This window comes from Zootoca vivipara, chromosome 6 (assembly GCF_965207765.1).
Source record: "Zootoca vivipara chromosome 6, rZooViv2.hap1.1, whole genome shotgun sequence".
Lineage (NCBI taxonomy): Eukaryota > Metazoa > Chordata > Lepidosauria > Squamata > Lacertidae > Zootoca > Zootoca vivipara.
In genome coordinates, this window is record NC_142589.1 from 7311686 (window position 1) to 7337225 (window position 25540).

At 43.5% G+C, this 25540-nt stretch overlaps 2 protein-coding genes across 10 annotated transcripts in view; both read right to left on the reverse strand.

Moving 5' to 3' along the window:
- Positions 1–705: 705 nt before the first annotated feature.
- On the reverse strand, positions 706–8270 carry ERP29 (endoplasmic reticulum protein 29). Its single transcript, XM_035120538.3, has 3 exons — positions 8128–8270; positions 4232–4370; positions 706–2134 (listed from the first exon to the last, which is right to left on the reverse strand). Exons 1-3 carry the CDS (start codon positions 8254–8256, stop codon positions 1629–1631), a joined length of 774 nt encoding a protein of 257 aa, XP_034976429.2. The 5' UTR covers positions 8257–8270; the 3' UTR covers positions 706–1628.
- Positions 8271–13393: 5123 nt separating this feature from the next.
- NAA25 (N-alpha-acetyltransferase 25, NatB auxiliary subunit) overlaps positions 13394–25540 on the reverse strand; it is a 34456-nt gene continuing 22309 nt past the window's right edge. For 5 of the 9 annotated variants that reach the window (XM_088670927.1, XM_035118449.3, XM_035118451.3 and 2 more), the window contains 14 exons: positions 24907–25019; positions 22208–22415; positions 21277–21366; positions 20484–20664; positions 20226–20325; positions 19832–19983; positions 19229–19354; positions 17603–17846; positions 17281–17404; positions 16127–16192; positions 15511–15608; positions 15278–15388; positions 14095–14241; positions 13394–13685 (listed from right to left, as the gene is read on the reverse strand). In XM_088670927.1, the coding sequence (XP_088527053.1) occupies positions 13563–13685; positions 14095–14241; positions 15278–15388; positions 15511–15608; positions 16127–16192; positions 17281–17404; positions 17603–17846; positions 19229–19354; positions 19832–19983; positions 20226–20325; positions 20484–20664; positions 21277–21366; positions 22208–22415; positions 24907–25019 (1883 nt within the window). In that variant the 3' untranslated portion in view covers positions 13394–13562. The remainder of the gene's footprint in view (positions 13686–14094; positions 14242–15277; positions 15389–15510; positions 15609–16126; positions 16193–17280; positions 17405–17602; positions 17847–19228; positions 19355–19831; positions 19984–20225; positions 20326–20483; positions 20665–21276; positions 21367–22207; positions 22416–24906; positions 25020–25540) is intronic. The other 4 variants (XM_088670929.1, XM_035118450.3, XM_088670924.1 and 1 more) reach the window with 1 other exon arrangement.

Below are 25540 nucleotides of genomic sequence, written 5' to 3' on the forward strand. Positions count from 1 at the left end.
CACAAATCGCAAACTAATCTGAGCAAGACTTCAGATTGAATGAGAGATCCCTTTTACCAGCTGCACTGGCTCCCGGTGGAGTACAGGATCAGGTTTAAGGTGCTGGTTTTGACCTTTAAAGCCCTATGCGGCTTGGGACCCTCGTACCTACGGGGCCGCCTCTCCTGGTATGCCCCGCGGAGGACCTTAAGGTCCACAAACAACAATATTCTGGAGATCCCGAGCCATAAAGTGGCTAGATTGGACTTAACTAGGGCCAGGGCCTTTTCAGTATTGGCACCAACTTGGTGGAACGCTCTTTCACAGGAGACCAAGGCCCTGCGGGATTTGTCATCTTTCCGCAGGGCCTGCAGGACAGAGCTGTTGCGCCTGGCCTTTGGGTTGGACTTAGTCTGACCCCTGTGTTTTCCTCCCTCATGGCTTGGATTTATGGACTACTTAAAATCTGGCTGCATTTTAAACTTAAATTTTAAATTTTAATATTGTATTTTAATCTGTATTTTAATTAATTGCTTTTTATGTTTTATTGTAATTTTATTGGTGTGAGCCGCCCTGAGCCCGGTTTTGACTGGGGAGGGCGGGGTATAAATAAAATTTATTACTATTATTATTATTATTATTATTTTATTATTATTATTATTATTTTCTTTGGCTCAGCACAGAGGGCAACACAGAGGGGGGGGGAAATAATAACCCGACTCTGAATTTTCCGCCCAATAACCTTTATTAGCAAATTAAGTACCCATGTAATTCCCCTCCAAAAAATATTTTTGCAAATACTGGTCAGTAAAGAGACGGACACCATTTCTGCCTCCCCATCTTGGCCAAACCTGGGCTCTCTCTCTCTCTCTCTCTCACACACACACACACACGATTCCACCCCCTGCTTGCTTGGATGGTTGAATTCCTCAGCACAGATCACACAAAAACAGGGAGGGCGGCCATCTTCCATTTCCCACCAGAATACCAAGCACCATTCTGAGGGTGGCCATTTTGAGCTCACCACGCTGGCTGCAGCCCGCCATGAATATCTGGCAACTCTTCCCCACCCAATGACTCAGTAAGCCTTCTGTTTTGGTTGTGGGCCAGCTGGCACAGGCCACAACATTACAGGCCTGGTGGGGCCAGGACTGGCTGCACCTTGAGAATTCAAGCAATGACAACAGGTCGCATCATGTTCCAAGTGCAGCCATTTTGAAAACCCCCACCAGTGAAGGAGGAGTTGCGCCAAGTCCTGAGGGCAGCCATCTTGGACTGGCATGGACAACACTTGTGAGGAGAAGCCTTTTCCTTTGAGGAGAAAAGGGAAGGGGGGAAAGGAAGGATTATTATTATTATTATTATTGCCTTTTTAAACAAAGGATTAACGGATCTTCGACCTGCAATGCTCTCAACAGTGCTGAGGGAACGGTGGCAGTCTCTGTACTGTTCTGAATAGCACATAAGGGATGCCTTTTGTTAAAAATAAAAGGTTAAAAAGGGTATGTGTGTGTGTTTGTGTATGTGGGAAGTTTCTCTATGAGGGGAATCCATTGAAAGAGAGCGGGGCATTTTTGCTTGCATGAAGGAGCACCAGATCGGGACCTCGGCCCACCAAAGATTTCACAGAGCACGCCATTTCTAGCATGTCAAAGTTCCTCCTTTTCCTCCTTGGTCTTCTTCTGGAAGGAAGCAAGGATGTTCAAGCGCTTCTGGAGTTCCTCCTTCTTGCCCTCGCTCATCTTATTCTCCTCAATGAGCTTGCTGATGCGGGAGACTTCGCTGGCGGCAAACTGGTCCCCCTGGGCGAGGATTTTGCTCATGACTTTGACGTACTGTTCCGAGGACTTCTGCTCTGTCTCCTTCGCCCTGGCCAGGAGCTTCCGCCCTTCTTCCAGGAGGGCCTGGCGCTCCGTCTCTTTCGTGGCGCCCACAAATTTGCTGGCCAAGGTGTCAAACTCCTTCAGGCACCCCGGCATCCCCATGTAGATCCCCCTGCTCTTCAGCCAGCGCTGCAGGGAGCTCGCTTTGACCTGCCCAGGGTAAGGCAAAGGGTTGTCCAGGTCGCCATCTTGGAACAGGTAAAAAACCGGGTAAGCGTCTTTATCGAGCTTGTACTTCTCCCCCAGTTCCATGTTCAGCTTGTCGCCATAATCTGCGAACAGAAGACCGATTGTAAAACAGTAGGACTTGAAAATGGGGCTATGGCTGCCTAAGGCTATGGCTGCAATCCTACCATCTGTCCTACCATCTGCGGGATCAGGCCAATGGCCCATCTAGTCCAGCGTCCTGTTCTCAGAGTGGCCAACCAGATGCCCCAATGGGAAACCCAAAAACTCATGCGACATGTTCCCAGACAGCTGGGCCACTGCCAGATTGGTAAGTGTTGTTCAGCAACATCTGGAGAGCTGCGGTTTAACCGCCCTGGTTTCAGCGAATAAACACATACTAGTCTTTCTCACTGAAACCGGTGGGTTTTTTAAAGTGTCTAAATCTGGACTGTATTGTTTTTCATTTTGAAATGTTCTAGAGTAGACTCAGGAAAGAGGAGCCGAATCCTATAGCTACACAGAAGTAAGTGCCATTTAACTTAGTGGGGATCTCTACTCTGGGGAAGCACCATATTGTTATTACAATTAATTCCTTAATCGCCTTCCCTAAACCACTGTCTCAGGGCGATTCACACATAAGGTAATTAAAAACAGATAAAACCACACACACAAAACCAAGCACGTTTAATAAAATGCTAAAATTCTGACCAGTGAACACATGGTAAACATCTAGCCAGTAGGGAAAGCCTGCCCCCTGTAGAGGGGGGAATCCCATATCAGAACCCCCCCCCCCTGCTTGCAATGGGAGATCACTGCTCACTTGCGTAAAATCGGGGATTCCCTTGGGCCGGTAGAGGCTTCTCCCATTTCCATAGCAAAATGGAGGGGGGTTGTGTGTGTGCCTAGGAGACATCTGTGCAGGGCCGGCAAACGGCACTTGTCATGCAACATGCCTTGCACATTCCCAGGCAAAGTGATGATGCAGAATCACACACCAGTCTTATGCAGGGGGTGCTTCCTCGAAATACCCCATACCTCATAACTGAACACATCGCAAGCCTTGCAACTTCTCTCTCTCTTCCCATCCCTGCTCCTTTTAAGCAAACACACGCAGAGGGTTTCCTACGATTCATTGGTGCAGTCAACACAAATAATTTTGCGAAATGTAACCAGCCACTTGCAAACTGGCAGGAGACATGACAAATCCTATGGCATGTGTTCTACCCCCACCTGACTACCAGCTGCTGAGAACTGCAGGTGCTCAAATGCTGTTTGCGGGTTTCCCATTGAGGCATCTGGCTGGCCACTGCGAGAACAGGATGCTGAGCTAGATGGGCCTTTAGCCTGATCCAGCAGGGAACTTCTTACGGTGCTACTTTTTTCCTCCCTCTATGACAAAGAGCAGATAAATGAAATGAGAGCGCCCACCGTTTTTGCAAGCTGCTTTTATCTCCCTGCAACCAAGTCCCCATTTCTCTAAGGGTCTAAGTTCCTCCACCCCATCACAAAAAAATCAGAAGTTTAGAAATAATGAAGTAAGCACTGTGTTTCTGGCTGTGTCTAGCACCTTTTCTCATTCCACCCATATAAAACAAAAATCAGTACAGTAATGACTAGCTCTCTCACACAGTTCCTCTGCTCCTCAAATCAAAATGCAAAGGAGTGGGGAACTTAGGAAAAATTCTTCCTGCAGACTGGGCAATGGCAGGGGGGGGGGGGGGGAAAGGAAATTAAAGCCACGCCTGTCTCTTCTGTCTCCCTCTAAGCATCTTCAACACAAATTCTTTCCCTCCCCCCTGAAAAACAAAAAATTCAATATCTTAGTCAGACAGTGAGTTTACTTCCCATTTCTTAATAATCCACAAGACCATCTCTCTCTCTCTCTCTCTCTCACACACACACACACACACTCACACTATTCGGCAACGTCAACCAGTTAATACAATTAAAGCTCTGCTAAACTCGGTATGTTGCATCAGCCAGGAGGAAAAGATGTTTGCAGAGATTCAGGAGGAAAGGCATCGTTCTGATCAGCTTATCCTAAGCAAAAAGCCCTGCCTCCTTTATTGATGTTTGCAGAGTGTTAAGAGATACAACCCAGTTAATGCTGAAAAAGAGGATCCATTTTAAAAAAGAAAAGAAGTAAAAGATAAATTTATAAACCTCATGATCTGTGTACAAGTCCGCCATAAGCACCTCACCTGATATCCCCACCTCGGCCACCAACAAATCGTCACTGGATTCTGAGCTTTCGGCCACCTTTTTGAACTCATCCTGCTTCTCTCCGTAAGGATACTGGGTGTCAAATTTCACCAGCACGAACTTGTGCTTCGGGATCACCTAAAAGGATAGCACCACAAAAGCTCTGAATGTGCGCTGTCTGGAAGCAATCTGGTTTCCAAAGTCACCTGCAAAACACCTGAGGCATTCTGACTAATGAACATCTCACCTGAGGCTGCCAGTGGTCACTCAACCTTTACAGCCCTTTACAGCTGGGATGAGGAACCTGTCTCCACCCTGCCTGTCTCCCCCAATAGTGACGGGGCAGGAAGTCCCATCATCCTTGACTACTGGTCATTGATGGGGACTGGGATCCAACAATATTTGGAGGCCCCCCATCCCCCATTCCTTTGGAATTCAGCATGAGCTTAAAAAGAGAGGGGCACTGTGTCGCTCCTTCTCAAACACCAGTGCTGACCCTCAACTCCAGCTAATTTCCTAGAAATCCAGAAATAATTTAGTCAATCGACTCTAGATCTTAAAATATCTTTTTTTTTAAAAAAAGCCATACTTTATTGAAGTTCGTGGAAAACAAAAACAATCTTAAATAAACAAAAGAACAAAACAAAAAGACAATCTTGTGTAAGTAATCTTATATAAATTTACAAATATAAATAAATTCAATCTCAAAATATCTGCAGCCAATAAATAGGATTCTGTGTGATCGTCAAAAAGTTAAAAGCATCTCACTTAAAAAGCTATTCTAAGGTGCAATCCTCATGTGAATCTGCAGTTGGCTGTCACTGAGCTCATTTTACAGAAGGGTAAAACAGGCTATTCTCCAGAGATAGTCCCATTTTTAAAAAAAGGGCAAAGGGAAATATGATGTTTGTTGTTCTTGGTTATTAAAATTTTAATAAAATTTAGTAATTTAAATATTTTTAAATGCACGGAGGTGGGCTTTCTTGCTGCACCCCACTTATTGGATAGAACTGCTGCAGGGCACAAAAGTGCAGGATGTGACTTGTCTGGAGGTGCACAGTTCCCAGGCTTTGGGCGGAGACGCTCCAGTTCCCACACCTCTGAGGAAGCCCTGCTTAATTTTGACTTAGCAAGGTAGTACCGTAAGTGCAAAATGCCTGGACTTTGCTGCAGAAATGCTACGTGTTAACAGCAGGCTAATAAAATTTGAGCGGCTATGACTACACGCAAACATACTCTGGAAATGCAGCCAGCAAGATAGGAATCCTAAGTTCTTTTCCAAAAATTAATTGTTGCACCCTGGAGCTTCCATTCAATTTCTCAGCATAATAAGCTCTTCAAGCTGGTTGAAATTCAAGTCAAGCACAGGTGCATTAATACCCCTACCTGGGCCATGATATACAGTGGTACCTCTACTTACAAATTTAATGCGTTCCGAACGCACATTTGTAAGTCGAAAAAAATTGTAAGTCGAATCCCATAGGAATGCATTGGGAGAAAAAAATTGTAAGTCGAAGCAACCCTATCTAAAAATTCGTAAGTAGAAAAAATCCTCCATTCGTAAGTAGAGATACCACTGTACATATGATCTAACATATGTACATGATCTAGCAGGGGTGCACAGATGCTATGCTCATGGGACCTGCTTTGTTTTTAACTAGACTCCCAGGAGATCCAGTGAGTAGAGCTGGGTATTTCATTCAGAATCATGAGCCCGGGAATTTATTTTGAGTAGCAGAACTGAATGGACCTCACAGTCCTTCCACACACAAAAATCCATTTCTGGTTACCTCCCCACCTCTTACTTCTTTTCGGAAATGTAATTTAGGACAGGGAGGGATCGTAGATCAGTTGGTCAGAGGGTGGTGCTGTTAAGGTTGCAGGTTTGATCCCCGTATGGGACAGGTGTATATTCCTGGGTTCCTTCTACAATTATACGATTCGACAATTAGACAAATTAATGGAATTAAAAAACTGTCCAGTAGCACGTTAGAGACCAACTAAGTTTGTTCTGGGTATAAGCTTTCATGTGCATGCACACTTCTTCAGATACCTGAATGGAAGAGAGGGCTACTGATGGCTTCTACTAGTCAATTGGCTATGCTCTGCCTCCACAATTGGAGGCAGAAATGTTTCTGACAACCAGCTGCTGGAAACCACAGAAAGGGAGATTGTTCTTGTGCTCAGATGCTCCTTGCCTGTTTCCCACAGACATCTGGTTGGCCACTGTGAGAACAGAATGCCATTAACCTGATGAGCCATTAACCTGATCCTGCAGGGTCTTTTGTATGTTCTTAATGTTTTGCTGGAAGAAGAGGTCTACTGCTGGCTTATTATATATTACAGGAAAATAAATTCTCCATATCAAGAGGAAGTACACCTCTGAGGCTAGGAATATACAATGGGGAGGGTGTGTGTTGTGTGTGTATATTCAAATTGAGTTGCTGGGACTCTAATTTGTCTTGAACCCATTTTCCACCCACCACTCCAGGACTGATCCTTCCATGTGCTTGCTTAGAAATGAGCTCTCTGCATATTCTCAGGGGTACTCTCATTTCATTTTGCTCAGGGGAGGAATCCTTGGTGCTGATTCAGGAATCAGACACAAATTGTGCCCTTCCTCACCCTGGAAAGCAAAGCAAGTTTGCACTGCCCTTGGCATCCACTTGGACAACCATGATTGGTGACTGTCTGAAGCCGCCTCCCTCGCCTGGGTGGAGCAAGGAGACAATTTTTGCAATTAAAACTGCAGGTTGCATATCCGAAACTAAGGGCAGAGAAAGAAGTGGGAGTGAAACAGGACACAAAAAACCCCCATTTCACGCCCCACTTGCAATAGTTGTGGAGTTACACAGAAGTAAATTCCACCGAAGACAGTGGAGGTTGCTTCTAAGAAAACAGGCACAAGTACTCCTTCAGGTCCCCCCCCCCCAACAAGAACACAGGTTACTAATGGAATATCAATAGTAACAGTGGTATAAAGGCTCTATTTTTAATCCAATCCAATCCACTGAATCAATATTGCAATCTATTGCTATCAACATGCATGATTCTGTAAGATCTGATTAACATAATTTAAGGCAGCGGGGATAAAATAATTCAGTGTGAGATTTATGTTGTGTTCAGAGGCCTTTTGCGTCCTGAAAATGTGATGCCAAGCTAGTGTGTGCAAAAAGTAGGCCTAAGACCTGGGTTCAAATCCTCCACTCAGCCCTGAAGTTCACTGGGTGACCTTGGGCCAGTGGGAGTGAAACAGTCTGGCCTAACCTCTCTGCCTAACCTACCTCACAGGGTTGTTGTGGGGATAAAAGGGGGAGAACTATCCATGCCACCTTGAGCGTACCCTGGATGAAAAGTGGGATCTAAAAGCAATAAAATAAATAAAATAAAAACCTATCGCAAATACTGTATGCGCGGGGATTCTCGTTAGCACCGTATGGCTGCACCTAGCCTTTGTCATCTCCAACACCCCCTCCCCTTCTTCTTTCCTGCTTCATGCCAACGGGCCCGCCCCTCCCCCATAATCGAGTTGGAATATGCCCGCTGCCCCCCCCCAATAATATGGGGAGGGGGGCGTGTTGCGCAGCTGATCCCTTTTCAGGCGCACCATCCCAAGCCTTCTTCCCCCTGCAAAGAGGCGCGATAGGCAAATCGCTTTAACTAAGAAGCAAGCCGGGCGGGCAACGATTAGCAGCCGGACTTCTGCAAATTACGTGCTATTTGCAGTTTTTGGCATAATTTGAGAGAGATGCCCCTATGTCCACCGGGAGGAGGCAGAAGGTCCCCCCCCTCGTTCCTACTCCCCCCAAAAGCATGCAAGTGTGGGGTTTTCACCATCACCCCCCCCCCTTGAGAAAACGAAATAAAAAGCAGAGCGAAAAGGCAATTGCTGTACCTTGTAGAAGGTGATGGCGTCCAGGGGAAGGGCGCCCTTGGTGTGCAAAGCGCAGCTGCTCTCCAGGGCCAAGCAGAGCAGCAGCGACAGGAGCAGCAGGGCGCACCGCCGAGGGATCCCTATAGCCATGACGCCCCGGTGCATTTCTGGGCGAATGTGGAAGATTCTACAGGGAGGGAGGAGCTTTGCTGGGCATGGCCACGTGACCAAACGCTGGATCCCTCCTAGGCAGTTCAAAGGGCCGCCTCATTTAGGAAGCCACGGGGGGGGGGCGGTTCTTTTTGGGGGGGGGTTGCAGAGACGCACCGCTTTCCTTCGCCCTAGGATCCGGCACCGGCACCGGCGCCACCTGCCCGTGTCCTGTTTTGCAGCAAGCAAGACCCACGTTTGCAACGCAAGGTTTAAGCATGTGCCCCCTTTTCATTGCAATGCAATCAAAGCAAGCCCAGTTCTGTATCCCAGACAGTGCCGGATTTACGTACGGTATTAGCTAAACAAGCTATAGCTTTAGGGCCGCGCTCTCTTGGGGGTTTCCCAAAAAAATTAAAGTGAAAAAACCCTGGGTGTACATTTCCAAAATATAAGATCAAAAACAAATCAAATAAAACCTACATACAGCAACAGTGTTTTGTGTTGTGTAGGCTCCTATGATGTAAGTAATGGGCCCCCAATCACTTTAAGTTAGGTAAAGGACCCCTGACCATTAGGTCCAGTCATGACCAACTCTGGGGTTGCGGCGCTCATCTCGCCAGTGTACAGCTTCCAGGTCATGTGGCCAACATGACAAAGCCGCTTCTGGCGAACCAGAGCAGCACACGGAAACACCATTCACCTTCCCGCTGTAGCGGTACCTATTTATCTACTTGCACTTTGATGTGCTTTCGAACTGCTAGGTTGGCAGGAGCCGGGACCGAACAACGGGAGCTCACCCCGTCACGGGGATTTGAACCGCCGTTCTTCTGATAGGCAAGCCCTAGGCTCTGTTTATTTCACTATTAATATACAGGTACTTCTTCTTAATTGCATTTCACTATTAATATACTTCTTAATTGTATTGCAGTTCAACAATTACTTTGAAAAAAAATACATATTTTGTTATGTGCAAAAGGCTTTAGATACCCATTAGGTCCATAAATTACCATATAGCGTATATTTAACACAAAGAACAGCAACAATATGTTGTTGACAAAGGACAGCTGGACATATAAAGGGCCCCATTACCTTCAGTTGCTTAGGGCCTCATCAAACCTAAATCCTGCCAGGTACCCAAGGGAGGAAAAAAAGGGGTCTAGAGAACATCCCTTGTAGCAGAACAGAGAAAGCTACTCTGTTTACCATTTGAAATTTGGCAGGAAAGTGAGGAGAGGCAAAGAAAAAAGGCTTTGGGCAAGCCGCTGCCAAGCCCCACCCAAATCCAGTTTGAATTAAAAACAACAGTGCTTCACCAAAATATCTGATTTAGAAATTCTATAGGGGGAAAGAATGCTGAAGGTGAATTGTCTTTTACTCCATCAAGTGGGTGCAAACTGATTCCAAGCTGAAGTGAAAATCACTCTGTTTGCTAAGCCACTCTTCACTGAGAGACCCCAGCACAGTACAATTTAACATTACTGTACAGTAAATTAAAACCACAGTGCCACCTGCATCCCACAATTTGAAATATAACATGGGAAACAAAGGTAAATAAAGAGTATAGTGCTCCTTTGAGAGGAAGGGTGGGATATAAATTTAATAAGTAATAATTTTCTCTGAAACATTCTGAGCCAAATCTGCCTCTTTTGCAGCTAAGCATTAAAAAAAACAGCTGGGAGTCTAGAAATCCTTCATACTTTTGCAATAATAATAATAATAATAATAATAATCCCACACCCTTAAAGAAAAAGGCAGAAAAACTTGTTTATAAAGAAACTGACCTTTATATATATATTTATATATATATAAATTATAAATCCATCCAGTTTAAAGCAGATTGCTAGCAGTTTTGTCACTTGAAATTCTGTCAGCTGCTTAAGTGTTTTACAGACCTTCCAAAGTCATAAATTACAGAGAACAAGTCAAGGAAAAAAAAGTCCCAAGCTATCTTGCATATAACAGAAATCCCCTTTATAGATCCAAGAGACAAACCCTCCTCCATGATTCAACATAACAATTGCAAAATATAAATGCAATTTTAAACAAGTTAAAAATTACTAAAAATATACACCTCCCCTTCCAGCTAAATGGGCAATACAGGTGGCTGTTGTAGTTTTCTTGAGAGGGGGACGTAACTGGATTACAACCCTGAACCACAATGAAATATTTTAACTTTAGAAATTGGTTGCTGGAAGCAGCTGCAGAATCATCTTGGTTCATGATCCCAGCACTGCATAAAGGTAATTATATCCTGTGTCTGTCCATGAAACCACAACAAAAATGAGATAAAACAGCGCTACATTATTTCACAAATTCAGAAAGGTAGGTTTGTGTGTTTGTGTTGCTTGCAGAAGGTAGGAAAACATTTGGTTTATTAAGAACTTGAGTTTTGTTGACAATGATCAGTTTCTCCAGAAACTTACAAATTAACTTTTCTGCCAAATGATTATTGTGGACCCAAATGATTATTGTGCTGGAATCTGATGCTGCCCCTGATACATGTGTACAGTAGTTGTCAGAGAAAAACCCCAAACCAACTCCTATGTAATGGAGGATTTTAATCATAAGGAGTGGGGAGCAATGTATTTCCTTGATTGGATCCTGAGACCTTTGCAAACTGCTGCTTCAGAAATAAATTCAATAAATTCAAATGTGTATGATTTTCAATTCCTTTTAAAGGGCAATGCTGCTACTCACATGGACACTCACACCCCAAGCATGGATTTCAGGAGAAATCTGTTCCAGGCCCAACACAGAAGGAAGATGTTGCCACAAAGCAACACCACAAGAGCACAATTGTCATAACTGAAGACGTTCACAACTTGGCAAACAGAATTCACCACCCATACTATTTTGAGATACTTCTTGGTTATCCCCATTGCCTAGCATAGTTCTGTCCCCTGCTTTTGTCCTGTATGGAGAAGGGGGGGGGGCTTAAAAGGTTTATTTTTGCTTATGCATCGAGTGACCTCTAGCACTGCCAACAAAAGGAAACACCTGGAATCAAGGTGTCTGATGCAGGTGGAATCCTTTTAGGAGCTGCCAGTGAAATGTCTCTGGAACCCTATATGATTCTTGCTTAAACTGGTGTTTTATTTTTTTAAAAAAGCCTCACTTCCAAAAGCAAGCACAGAAGGCATTCATTCACCAATAGATCTTATTGGCAAATCTAGACTTCAGTATTATTAACAAACTCTGTCACTAAACTGCATGTGTAGTTGGAGTGAAGAACAGCTCCAGATTAAAATAAAGACTGATTTCTTTTGTGGCGTCTTAAGAATCATGCTGGGGTTTCTGGACAGAAAACATATCTATGTAGGCATCATTCTGATACTGACACACACACACACACACTGCTCTGAGGAGCAAGTTGATCACAACACCAAACTATTCAAGGTGGGTTTCACACAGCAGCTTTCCTTCCTTCAGCGGATAGTGGGGATTGTTCCTGGAAGAAGCAGGTACTTTTCCTGGGAATGGGAAGATGGCCACAGAGAATCTACTGGTCCCCCTCAGCTGTGCGAAATGGTGATTAAGCAGGCTGAAGTGGCTAGAATGTACTAACACATCAACACAAATGGCAAAATAAAAGCCGCGTGGATCATTCCTAAAAGCACACCTGAAAATTTTACGGTCAAGGTCTTCAGATCCCTCCTAATTAATAGCAGAAATAGGCTAGTTCACAGGGCTTAGAATTCTGCACAAGGAAACCGTAGTGGACTGGCCACAAGAGAAATGGCTCACCCACTTGTTTCTAGAAAAAATGATGTGCCACCACCAGGACTACCAGCTCTTTCAAAAATTTAAAGCTTGTTATCTGATGCTGATTTTCCTTTAGCCAGGTATCTGCCAAAGCCTGAAGTCTTTGTTGCAAAATAAAATAAAATAAAAATAACCGATTTTTAGTACCCACTGATTCTGAAACAGCTATAATTTGGTAGAAAAGAAGAGTTTAGTGGTAGAAGCAACTCCCAGTTTAGGCGCGTCTGAATGAGGCATGATGGTGCCCAAGCGCACATCACTGAACCTGTAAGTAGCCCCCAAAATGTCATAAAGACGCCGTGACAAGGGGCCGGGTGGGCTGGGCTTATGGAACGGTACCCCCAAACAAAACAAGGACTGCCTATACCATGTAACATGATGAACAAAGTAACAAGGAGCGGAAGGAGGGCTATCCAAGGTGGTGCCTGGGTAATCAAGCCTGCTACACTTGCTTATATTTGGTTGCAAAGGAAGATCAACATACTTTATCGAAAGCCATTTCTTTTGGCCAGATGACAATTTCCATGCATTTAATAAAACACTCCATAATCCAGGAGGAACCTACACAAATGGTCACCAAAAGCTGTTTCAGATATGATGAAAGGTTCGGAATGGTGATAACGAACAGGATAAGAAATGGATTTGAGCTCCCTGTTTTCTAGAATCTCATCCAAAATTTATCTAATGCACATTCCCTAACAATGCCGAGGATCAATCTTAGAGACTTACGAATAACAGGAAGCCCAACTCAGACCATGCATCCTGTTCCTCACCACATAAACAGATACCAACTTTTTCTGATTTTGTTTTGTTTTTCCTTGAAGGATTGGAAAGCAAGACACACAAGGGCTTGAAGCTGCAACTCATTCAAGCAGTGCCTTCAGTTGTTAGGTTGGCGGTGTGAATAAAAATAACTGTTCTGGAGTTGGGGGGGGGGAGAAAGTCACCTGTCCTGGGCCAATCAGTTTACCAAGCAGTCATACAACTGTTCTCGAGGGGGGGTGTTGGACGGGGGAGAAAGAAAGAACACCCAAGAAGTTACACAGTGGAGCACTGGGCTCTCTGAACTTCTGCTTTTCAAAGGCAAGAAACTTGCACACAAAACTATAAATGCTGAATTGCGTGATGGAAAAAAATACAAACTCCTTTGAAATATGCTTTACACTGGATTTCTATTGCTGCTTCTAAAGACTTCAAGCCCCCAGAGAGCTTCTGGAGAATGCCCCCCTTTCCCCACAAAGGGAAGTGAAACAGGTTAGGGTTTTTTTTGCCTCTGTTACAATATGCTTATGAACATGTATAAAAAAAGTGGTCTAACCCTGACGGACAAGGGTCCCTGCTTCTGGTTTTTATGTACAATAATTTAATCAGCTTGAATATATCTTTTTAATACATAAAAAAACTATTTTTACGATCAAAAGTCCTTCATGCATTTATGAGGAAGTTCCAGATTTTTAACGTTGAAGGGATGGTGGCAGATGCTGTTTCTCGTCTGTTGTCGGCATTTCAATCTTGACCCTTGGCACCCAGGACACACTTCCTTAAACCTTTAGAGTTTTGATGGTATCAAGTCTCTTTTTCAGCAGTTCTCCCATTTCCTGTATCGCATGTTGGTAACTGTTCTGGACTTTGCTCAGCACAGTCTTTGTAAACTTCTTTTCTTCCTGGGAAGAAACATTTTTTTACACAGATAAATAAATCATCTGTGTGTGTTGTTATGTAAGCAAATTATACACCACTTAACTACAATGGTTGAGGTGGTTTACGAAGATACAATACAAAAATGAAAATCAGTTAAAACTATTGAATCAAACTACACCTAAAAATGCCTGCTGGAATAAAAAATTCTTCAGTAGGCACAGGAAGTTCAATAGGGAAAGAACCTGTCTGACCTCAACTGGAAGGGAGTTCCATATAACTGAGCCCACAAATTACACAAAGTGTAATTGAACACTTTAGTTACCTTTAAAAATGTCTCAAAGTACATTTGCACCTAACACTAAACCACTGTTTGTATTAATCCTGAGTCATCTCAAATCATAGAACCTCAATGTATAAGCAGCAGTTTCTTACCTGCGACAGTAAATTGTCCTCTATGGAGAGTTCTTCAAGTTTAAGCGCAGCTAAAGTGATTTCCAGCCCTTGGATATGATCTATCACACTGGAAATGAGAGTCTGGAGACTGGAAATGTAATCCTGAAAGCTGGTGAACACGGGGGGCTGCAGAGAGAAAAATAGAAGCTATTGCACCCTGACCTACCAAATATCTGTGCAGTGTTCTCCACAGAAGTATATCATAGGTTTTTGTTTTGGAGGCAGTGCTTTTTTATGGGTATGTTTAGCAGCACAATGTAGGGACACGGGTGGTGCTGTGGTCTAAACCACTGAGCCTCTTGGGCTTGCCGATCGGAAGGTCGGCGGTTTGAATCTGTGGAACGGGGTCAGCTCCTGTTGTCCTGTACCAGCTTCTGCCAACCTAGCAGTTTGAAAGCATACCAGTGCAAATAGATAAATAGGTACCACTGCAGCGGGAAGGTAAACAGCATTTCCATGTGTTCTAATCACTTATCATGGTCCACCAGGCATCAGAAGTAATTTAGTCATCCTGGCAACATGACCCAGAAAGCTGTCTGTGGACAAACGGTGGCCTTTTCAGCCTGCAGAGTGAGAAGAGTGTCACACTCCGTAATTGCCTTTGACTGGACTTAACCTAGGTGCCCACCCCTCAAACCTCCAAGGTGGAGCTACCAAGCCCGGACGATCTTAGCATCTGAGAGGCACCCTTTCTGAACATTGCTACAACTAAACATGAAGGTTTCCAGTAGCTACTGTAGCTGATAACTGATGATAGAGATCTATTCTCTGTGGTTTTAGTGTAATCTTTCCTTAAGACCATCACACCTCAATTAAGCAAATTCCATTAATTCATTACAGGAAACCCCTGTTCTAGAAGTGAACAAGATGTGAGCGATTGTGCACAGATGCACAGCGCCAAACCCAGAAATGACCCGGAAATGTCATAGAGGTTGTCACCAAAAGGGTGGAACAGGGGCTGGGTGGAGTACTTGCAGGCTTTTCAATTAAGACACAATTTCACAGAAGCACGCAATGACCCGGAACGCAAGCGCCACACAAATCATTGGTTGCCTGTGCACATTGAATGGAAGCAGTACTTTATTTGGCCTGTCCTGAATCAACAGTCCATTAAATTGTGGCCTGTGGATCAGGAGCAGTCCCAGAAACCAGCATTTCCTACCATTGCTACAACACTCTCTTTCTTCTTCTTCTTCTTTTTTTGCAAGCTTGATCTGTAGGGCCTGAGGACGGCGTCAGAATAACTGCATACCCACAGAACAATGGAGATGGTCTGCAAGAGTGAGAAAAGAGGTTGTCACACAGGCACTTTAGGGGCACTGATGGGTTTTTGCAACAGACAAAAGGGGTGTGTGTGTGTGGCAGGACCAGCTTTCCAAAGGTTTCATTACTCACCTCCACAAAGAAGACCAGATTTTCTAAAATATTCGGATGGGCTTGGAACCTGCCTTCCCGGACTTCCAACAAATCACCTTTGCATTTATTGAATTGATCTAGTGTTTTTGTTTTAAAAAAAGAAACAAGGTGAAACTCGTGAGGAAAAAAAAATCAAGTCTTACACAAGGCATCATATTGGGAAACACTTTTTTGTAGCTTCCCCTTTCACTGAATCTGGGACAATCTGCATGCAAAACATGCACTCTATAGCTGAGGTAGAACTTTTCCCATCCAACATATCAATCTTTATCAATATTGTTTTAATTTGACTGATGCTTAACTACTTTTTAAGGATTATCTTTTCTTTGTTTTTAGTCTCTCCCCCCCAATTTGTTTGTGTTTTATTTTTATTCTGTGCATTATTTTGGCAGTGTCTGCATATATAACAAATGGAAATGATCTTTTCAGAAAGTCAGCCACAAAAAAACAAACAAAAAACCAACCAATTTATTTACTCCTGGTAATACCCTCACATACAAAGAAAAATGAAGTTTTAATTGCATATGCTTAACTGGTAAACATGGACTAATGTAAAAAAAATTTGGGCTAGAATTTTGATTTTCAGCAGATTTACCTGTTAGTTGTTCTAGTAATAATTTAAAGCTATTTCCTATTCTCTCTTGAATTGCTGCCGAATCTTCTGAAAATAAAGAAAAGTTATCAAATGGCTTATGCAAATAATCAAATTATCTCTCTCTTTCTCTCTATATATATCAAGGAAGATTTAGAAAAAATACAATGAAATCAAGCAAACGCTGGAGAAGAAAAACTTAAATTTGCTGCCCTACGGGGGTTGAACTGGTCACATCCAACCCCCAAAATGAAAAACAGAAACATTGGTCACAATTAAGCAAAAAGCAAAGCAGTTCTTATAGTACAAAAATCATTCAATATATTTCTGGGACCCACCCTATTCCTGTGAATCTTAATTAGTTTTAAACCTCTTCTAATGCTCTTATTTAAATGGCTGCAAGTCACCCTGGAACCTTAAGTGAAGGGCGGTTAAGAAATCAAAACAAGAACAAGAACAAGTGGAGAACAAGGACTGGCACATGGTATGGACCACAAGACTCACTGCAGGGATGCTGGACAAGAACTCCCATCTTGTCCAGCCATTGGCTGTGGTGGCGGCTAGGGCCTATGGAAGCTGGAGGAATCAGTGTTTCTCTCATTTCTGATCTAAGAAAAAGCATTTGCCTGCTCTCAGGAGAGACTGCCTCCTTTAATTAGAGGCATTCTTCCATCTCTTCCATACAGTAGGGAATGGACCCTCTGTGGCTGTCCAGATATTGCTGAACTACAACTCCCATTAGTCCAAACCATGCTGGCCAAGGCAGACTGGAGTTGGATTCCAAGAAGATCTGGAGTGCCACAGGTTCCCCACTTCTGCCTTGCCAGATTGTAATTTTCATTTTTAACCCGAGTCAATGAAAGTACAGAGACAAGGCAGAAAATTCCAAAGAAAATGGTCAGAAGGCTCATAACCAGATGGCAAACTGTGATTCATTGGTTTTTTTTTCAAATCTTAAGCATCAGGATTTTTTCTAGGATTTCTTTAAAAAAACAAACTCAGAATTCCACATGAAAAGCCTTTGGCATCAACAGCAGCTTGTAAGAGGCCAATATCTTCAAACCGATCTGAAAGAGCAGCACACCCATGTATGCCTCCCTCCCGCTTCAGCAGACACACCTAAATTGGCTGCTGGCCCCAGGAATTTCAAGACTTACCTAACCCAATAGTATCTAATTCATAAATTTCACTAACAAGGTGAAATAAACTGGTCTGGCACTGGCAGCTCCCACTGTTGAAGAAACCAGCCATTCGGGAAGGTGGGGGGCCAAGGACCGGATACTAGGAGGGAAGGAAAAAAAGGGGGAGAAAATTAAATATTGTACCTTTTGCATACAGGAGAAAAGCAAAGTTGGTTCCTAGTCTAAGCTAATTAGCTCTCCAATTAAAGCACCATGCTGGCACATTAGAAGAATCTCAACTCCTGGCACAATCACAAACTGTTTTAAAGAAACCAGGAACGGTCTCTCTTAGCTGTACCTGAACCTTCTGCTCAAGGAACTGCTTTCCGGACTTCACTGCAGCGTCCAGCTTCCGCAGCAGAGCTCTTATCATGTCGATCTTGGAGGAGACGCCATTTTCCGTGGTTTTCTCGGAGTTCTTTGGCTGGGCATTGTGCCCAAGAGCTGGCAGCCCACTTATGAGCCGCAACATCAGAGATCGGATCTGCAACCATATGGTCTCTTCCTCCAAGGAGAGTTCCTTGTGTTCTTCAGAAATGCCCCTGAGTGAAAAAGGAAGGAGGGAGAAGGGGAGAGGGTGTCCAAGAAATGAGACATAGAAGTACAAGCTCAAGCTTCCCTGCTCCATTTGCAAACCCAATGCTGAGCCACAATCTGATTGTGGATGAGCAAGCCGACCTGGTGTGCACCACTGAGACCTAGGTGGACCTGATTTGATTCAGTTGTGCCTGCCCCAGTTCTTGGTGCAACATCAATTCAGACTGAAGGGGTGGTGGGGTAGTGTTGCTGCAGTCCATAGAAGTGTACTTACTACCATCAGAAAACCCTTCTCTCTTGGAGCGGGACTGGAGAGCCTACATCTGGTGTTATATTACTGTAATGCGCTCTATGTGGGGCTGCCATGGTTTGGAAGCTCCAGCAGCTGCAGAATGCTGCAGCCACATTGCTGATGAAAGTTTCTGGTTGAGAACACATGACACCATTGTTAAAACAACTGCCCTGGCTATCCATCTGCTACCGAGCCAGGTTCAAGGTTCTTGTATTGATTAACAAAAGTCCTGAACAACTTGGGTCCAGGATACCTCAGGAGTTGCCTGAAACCTTATATTCCAGCTTCTTCTGCAGGAGTGTCTTTGGTCATTCCCCAAGTTGGTGAAGCTCATTTGACAACAAGAAATCAAGCCTGTGCAATCAATTAAGAGTACACCCCGTACAATGGTCTGTTGATTATTAGTTTTAATTTATCTTTGCTTTTAGTTTGTTTTTAACTTTTTATGACTTTATTTTTCTATTTTCTATTTTTATGTTATGTTCTATTTTCTATATTTTTATGTTGTTGTAAACCACTGTGATATATTTTAAAGATGCAACAGTACATAAATGTTTTTTTAAATAAACACACAAAATATGAAAAAGCAATGGTAAACACTGTTATCTACCAATGCAGGGATTATTGGGGAGGCCATACAGTAGGGGAGAAGACTCTTTTCACCTGAAGACTGGACATCCTTGTGGAAAACCTCCTCCAAGGGCCACCAGCCAGTTGTGGGCAGGGCCAGAGCCAAAGTGGGCAAAGCAATGGATGCAGCTCCTACCCTTTGTACAATAGGCTATATATCCCAGATGTGCAAAAGTTCTCTCCATCCAGCAAGCAAGAGGCATTATCACAGTTCAATGACCCATTCCAGCCAGACAAAAGCACTTGAGGAGAGCGTGGAGAAGGGCCAGTGAGGGATGTGGCCTGGGGGAATCTCAAGGACCAGAAAGAGTTAAAGTACATTTAAGTGCTGCCTAAATGTTATATAACTGTTTGCATAAATATAAAAGGGAAGACAATCTGTTTTTAGGTTGCAATTTAGTGGACAAATTCCTGAAAATTAGCCTTTGGATAATGACAACCACAGCAGTGGGTTTTTGTACCTACTTGTCTTTTGGGTCCCAATTAAACAAGACGGTGAGGTCTCGGTTGTCCCGCAGATCATTCCAGGGAATGTCATCCTCTTCTGGACTTAGGCTCATGGACTTTATACTTTCTTCCAAAGTCACTGATCTAGTTCATGAAAAGCAATACAGAAGTATCGGGTCAGGCACTTTTAGGATGAACTGAAGAGGATTTTGATGAGACGTTGTTAGCACTCACTCAGTGCAATGATGCACTCTTGAGCACACTGACCCTGCTATAAATAATGCAATGCTCTGTGCAAAAAATAATTCATCTAATGTCCAGGAAAGCTGCATGTTTCAACCTGAGAAGGTGATATAACAACTCCCACCTTCCTGAATCACTGGCTGAGCTGAAGAGCACCAGGGTCCTCACATCTGACCACTGTGCAGCACTTTGGGTGGAAGACAGCAAATTCTGCTTCATCGAGATATTTCAGTACCACTGGGACCTGTCCCTCAATTGAGACGGCTAGCAGCGCTTCTCCAAGCTAACATCTCTCTCAGCTTTACCACCCCACAAGCTGCCCGAGGGCCACCCAGGATAAACACTTGGAAGATTAAAAACCAACTCTTCCATACTCACATATTTGCTTCAAGTAAGAGGTCCAGTAACATCCGTTCTGTGCGGACTTGTGCAAAGTGAAGTGAGGAGTTTAGCCTGTTCCTGAAAGCAATGAATTCTGGGATCTTCTCAAATGCACCATATTTATAGGCTTGAATAATGTATTCTGAGGTCTAAGGAGGAAGGAACACAGGATGGCCTCAGCATTAATTAAGCAAGGAGCTACAGATTTTATGCATCACAAGAAACATATGACCTCGGGAGCAGCCCTCCTGCTGCTTCTGCAGCACTAAAATGTTCTGGGCATGGGTCCCCTGCTCATGCAGAAATGGAAGAGACACACCCTTTGGAGAGATTCCGTGTGTTCTCTGAGGGGAAACTGGGATACACATTTGGGGGTCCCTTTGCCACTTACATCTTTCTGGTTGGAGTGGAAAAACCTGAGTGCAAAGTTGCAGGATTGTGATGCGGCAGCATAGTGACCGAAGGCTGTGGCATAGCGTGTCAGCAAGTAACTGTAATACAAACAAAACCAAAACAGTAACCATGAGAGGGCTGTTCTGCATCCTCATTACCTTTTTGGCTCTGAAGAGTATCAAATTTGACAGGTGGGCAGGGTTCCCACCTGCCAATCACTTGATACCACAATTATGACCAACACCACACTACCCACCCGATGGTGTCGTGCTGTATGTGCTTGGCATCGAGGCTGGAGTAAAGCTCCACGACTGGTTCGAACGCCCCAAGCATGCAGTAGATCCGGATGAGCAACAATTTGAACTGAGCATTGGAGGGGCTGTGAGCCAGCCCTTCTTCTAGTAAAGTCAAGCAGTGCCAGGCAGCCGGCTCCTCACCTGGGAAAAGAACACCACACTCAAGCCTTGAATGAGAGAAAGGAGCAGGAAAGATGGTCAAGCAGGGATGAGAAGCCCCCCTTTTGCTAGGATCCAAGAGCCACGGCCATGTCCCATGCTGGACATCCCACTGCTTCCCACAATATTATGATTATTTAATGTGTTTATATCCCGCCTTTCTCCCAAGCTGGGATTCAAGATGGCTTACAACATTATAAAATACAAAGTAATAAAAACCAAAGTAGTTAGAAACAATACAACACATTTAGAACCAGCATTAAAACATTGATTGCCCTAACAAGCAGAACAGTGGTAAAAAAAATGTCTGCACCTTCGTTTTCTAAGGCCTGTTTGAATAGGAAGGCTTTAGCCTAACTTCACTAGGAAAGGAATCCCACAATCTGGGAGCAGCCACAGAAAAGGCGCAAGTGACCAAAGGTCACACACAACGAGCTTCAGGGCCGAGTAGGGATCTGAACCCTGGTCTCCCAGGTTTTAGTTCAAAACTCTAACCACGCTGGCTTTAGTTCATATGGCTGCAAACCACTGCTTGAGCAGTTTTGGGCTGAAACCTCTATTTGCATGCATGCAGTGGAGCATGTAAGGACATACCTGCCTCTAGCCAGATGTCAAGGAGCAAGTGAACAGCAAGCAGACAGTAGTAGTCGGAAAACTGCAACTCTGTTTTCAAACAAGATTTTCCTATGGAAAAACAAAGTCAAGCAATGTAACTGAAAAACTCGTGGGTCTAGCATTTTAAACAATACCTGGCTTGCAAAAGGTATTGTTTAGCAAGTAGTTACAGTACTTCTTGCATATTTACAAAGAAGTCCGCCCCACTGAATTCAATGGGACATAATCTAAAAGTTAAGCGTGCTTAGCATTGCACCCTATGTGCCGTATTTAACAAAGTTTTACTTAAGAGAAGAGCTATTGAAACTAATGAACCTACCTTAGTCATGTTCATTAATTTCAGTGGCTCTACTCTTGAGTAAAACTTAGTTGAATGCCAGCCAATTTCTTATTTCTGGAAATCTGCATAGACCTTTTACCAAGATTTAACTAATAAACAGTTAAACCACATCTGCTTATATCCTTCTCTGACTAAAGTAACTTTTTCAGTTTGTCAAAGCAAAATCCATTAAAAGCCAAGCAAACCATGTAAGATATCTGATGCAGTTCCATCCCTGAAGATATGTAGGAATCCATTGGACTCCACTCTAGAACTCCTCAGAGGAAGGATTAAACGCAACAGGGGGCTGAAGTAAGCCAATAGCAATGACATGGTAGGAGGCAGAGGAAATACCATATTATTCTGTATATACGATGCCCCCATGTATAAGATGCCCCCCATTTTGGGGGACTAAAAATTGAGAAAATGGGAGGGGGGAGATTGTCCTTGTATAAGACACCCCCAATTATTTTACATTCTTTTATAATAAAACTCCTAGTCTTATACATGGAAAAGTACAGTAATTATTAGGATTTTTCCCAAGAACAGTGAAGTGGTCTGACATTTAGGCTAGATTCAAGCCCTCCTCACCAAAATTCAGTCCGTGCCGATATCGTGACATCAAGTCCTGGATGGCTCCCAGTTTTTGGGCTTTGTCCATGGTGTGGTAGAGGCCAAGCAACCTTGTCAACTGCACAACACACAAGTGCTGCTGCAAAGCTTTGATGTTAGCTGGTAGTGCAAGTTTCTCTTCTGCTGGTGCAGACAGGGGGATGACCCCCAGCAACTGGTTGATGAACTGCGGGGGAGGGAAAAGGAAATGTTAGATTTGCAAAAACCTAGCAGGGATGGCAGAGAGATCCCATCAGTGCTGCTGAGACCTTTGGTCCTCCCCCCCCCCCACCGAACTGTTTCCATTCCACCTGGCCATTATGAAAACTTTAAGAATTGGCAGGCACCCGAGTCTGCTTTTCTTCTTTCCTCCTCACCCCTTTTTCCTTTTGCATCTACCACCAGCTGCCCTATGGGAAGGATTCTAATGAATCTGTATGTGTTGATTACATGTTTTCTGGTTTTTAAAAATGTAGTTTAAAACTAGATCACAAAACACAAAAAACTAGATCACAAAACACAAAAAACTAGATCACAAAACAGTCTGTTCAATGTATGCCACAACTGGCCTGAACAACAAATTTAAGGATGAACAGAAAGACGCTCTCCTCAAATAACGGATCACCTTTCTACCGGTTGAAGCTCGTCTACTGATTGCCCCAAATTTGATTTGGATAATTTGCAGTTGTCTACTTGAAGACGAAAGGTTTGGACTCTGGCTCACATGGAAAAGCTGACTAAACAGTTAGCAGCACTGAATGGAAAATGAATGGAAAGCTGTTTTGTAGAAACAGGGTATGCCTTTACATATCAGAAACTGATTCTGTCATGCAACGTATGGCAATGCATGCCCAGTTATGGCAGGGCATATTTGACTGCTCTCTATTCTCATGAGGGAAGGGTGTCATTTTTATTGCATGGGGGTTTCTTGCATTGTTATACTAGAGAACATTTACATTTTAAATGTTACTTGTAAGCTGCCTTGGAAAGATATACATCCGTTGTTATAAATAAAGCTGGTGGTGGTCCTTGTATTTTTCAGAATCTAAGCCTGTAGACAGGGATCGGCTTTTTAAATTATTGTTTAAACCACTTAGGGAACCGCTGCAGCTGAAGAGCAAGGCTAAAATGCGCTAAGAAGATAAACGTGCAGCAGAAGTTTCAAAATGTATAAGCAGGTTGTATGCCTTGTGCAATCTGGTGCCCGTCAAGTGTTTTGGACTACACCTCCCAGCAAAATACCTTGAGGGCACCAAGTTGCAAAAGCCTGGTTGAGAATAGAAAACACCTAAATTTTCCAGCTAGAAACTGTTCTGCCCTGGGTTCTGCAGGGGCATGGTGTAGGCTTGTTTGGATAGGAACATTGTGAAGAAAGTGCAGAATTCTCAAATCCTTATCATCTATGAGAGCCTGGGGACAAACATTTTCAATGAATATACTGTACTCGAAATCGCTGCACAATATCACTTGTTCAAGGGCACCAATTGGGGAAAGCTGGCATTGTGAGGGAAGCAAATGGCATCCTATTCTCCCCTCCCCCATGGATATAACAAAAGAAACCGATGAACAAATATTGAGATGAGTAGCATGTAGGAAATCAGTGGCTAGGAAATCAGTGGCTATGTAGTGCCCTCTTCCTCTAAAACATGGCCACCTCCTTGAGTCTCCCTGCAGTCCTAAGAGAAACACACTTAAAAAAAAAAACTTCTAAAAACCCACAATATTCAATTCAGCACCGGATTTCAGATTTCACTCTTAAGTGACAAACCCTACACATGACCTTGCCTTGGAAAGTAAAAATTCCTGCCTTGGAAAGCCTGTATATCGTGTGTGTGGGAGAGAAATTTTCGAGGAGTTACAACGATACTTTCCCTTCCAGTAAGGCTTTGAATTAATGAACCATCAGCAGGTATAAGGCAACAGGTTAGGATTTCAGGGCAGGGTAGTCACCTTCTACCTGTGATCCTAGAAAGCTGCTGCCATCAATATTGGGCAATGGGGACTCCTGCTGAAGTGGTATAACGCAGCAACATCTATCCTAATATTTGATTAAAGTAAGATTTGTTTTAATGTACTGGTGTTTACAACCTGCTTAGAAATGGCATCTGCTGGATTATACTCAATTGCACAGTGACCTTTGGCAAGAGCCACATTAGAGCTAGCAAAAGAACAAAAAAAAAACCCCTCTCTTAACCTCAATAGTGCTGGGACCATAGTTCTCAGCAGTTTTGTTTACAGCCTGACAGGCCAGGGTTTTTTCTTTTCTTTTTTCCTTTTGCACATTTAACCATCTAGCCACAGGGGCTTAGAAGAACAATGAGTTGAGCAGCAGGATTTCCAGCTGCTGAAATCACTCAGTACAGCTACTCATGACAGCAAAGTCTCTTTTGAATATTGGGGCAGGGCCCTCGCTGCCCTGCACAGCATAGGAAGCAGAGGGAAACTAGAAAGAAAATAAAGCAGTAGATAAAAAAATAGATAAAACAGCATCTTTAGTCAGATTGACTTGAGCTGGGGCAGGAGCACACAAGCCTTCAAGTTTCTGCATAATCCCAAGGTGCACCCGAAATGTTTTGCCTTAATTGTATATTTCAATCATTGGAACAAATAATACAATCATGGTGTCCTGAAAAGAAAGGAAGAGAAAAGATCAGCAGACAAATGGCCACCAAACTCACCTTTGTATATTGGGTTGGTGGGAGGAGATCTACAAACACCTTGATATCAGTAAAGCAGCAGGGTTTGTCCCCAAATTGTTTGAAATATTGGAACATCAGCTCTTCTGGATCACCTTGTAAGTATAAGAGCAGTGATTTAACATGTTTTTCAGCAGTAAAACAGGTAACTGAAGGGAAGTGACATATCTACACCTTGGCTTCTCTTACTGAACTGACACGACTCCCTGGTGCACTTTGAAATTTAATACAGTAGTAATTTAAGAATATCATGATGAATTAGGAAGCTAGGTGGTAAGCAAAGATGATTCCAAATAACTGAAGTAAAATCAAGCATACAATTGAGAAGGCAACATGTGAGGAATATAGCAAGTTGGAACAGAGAGGTTTCATTTTCTTCTCTGCCCCCTGCCACTCTTTGCCTGCTATGCTTATAGTGCTGGAGGTATGCCAGCCACAAGCACTCTTTGTGGGGGTGGAGCGAGTGGAAATACAGGTTATGGTACACTATCTTCTTTCTGAACTCTGTTACCTTCTCTTTGTAAACCCTTGGCAAACGTGCCTCTACACACAGACATTAATACAACAATTTGGGCATACAACTAAGATGGGGAACTGCTTTTGTTAGGCAAGCCAG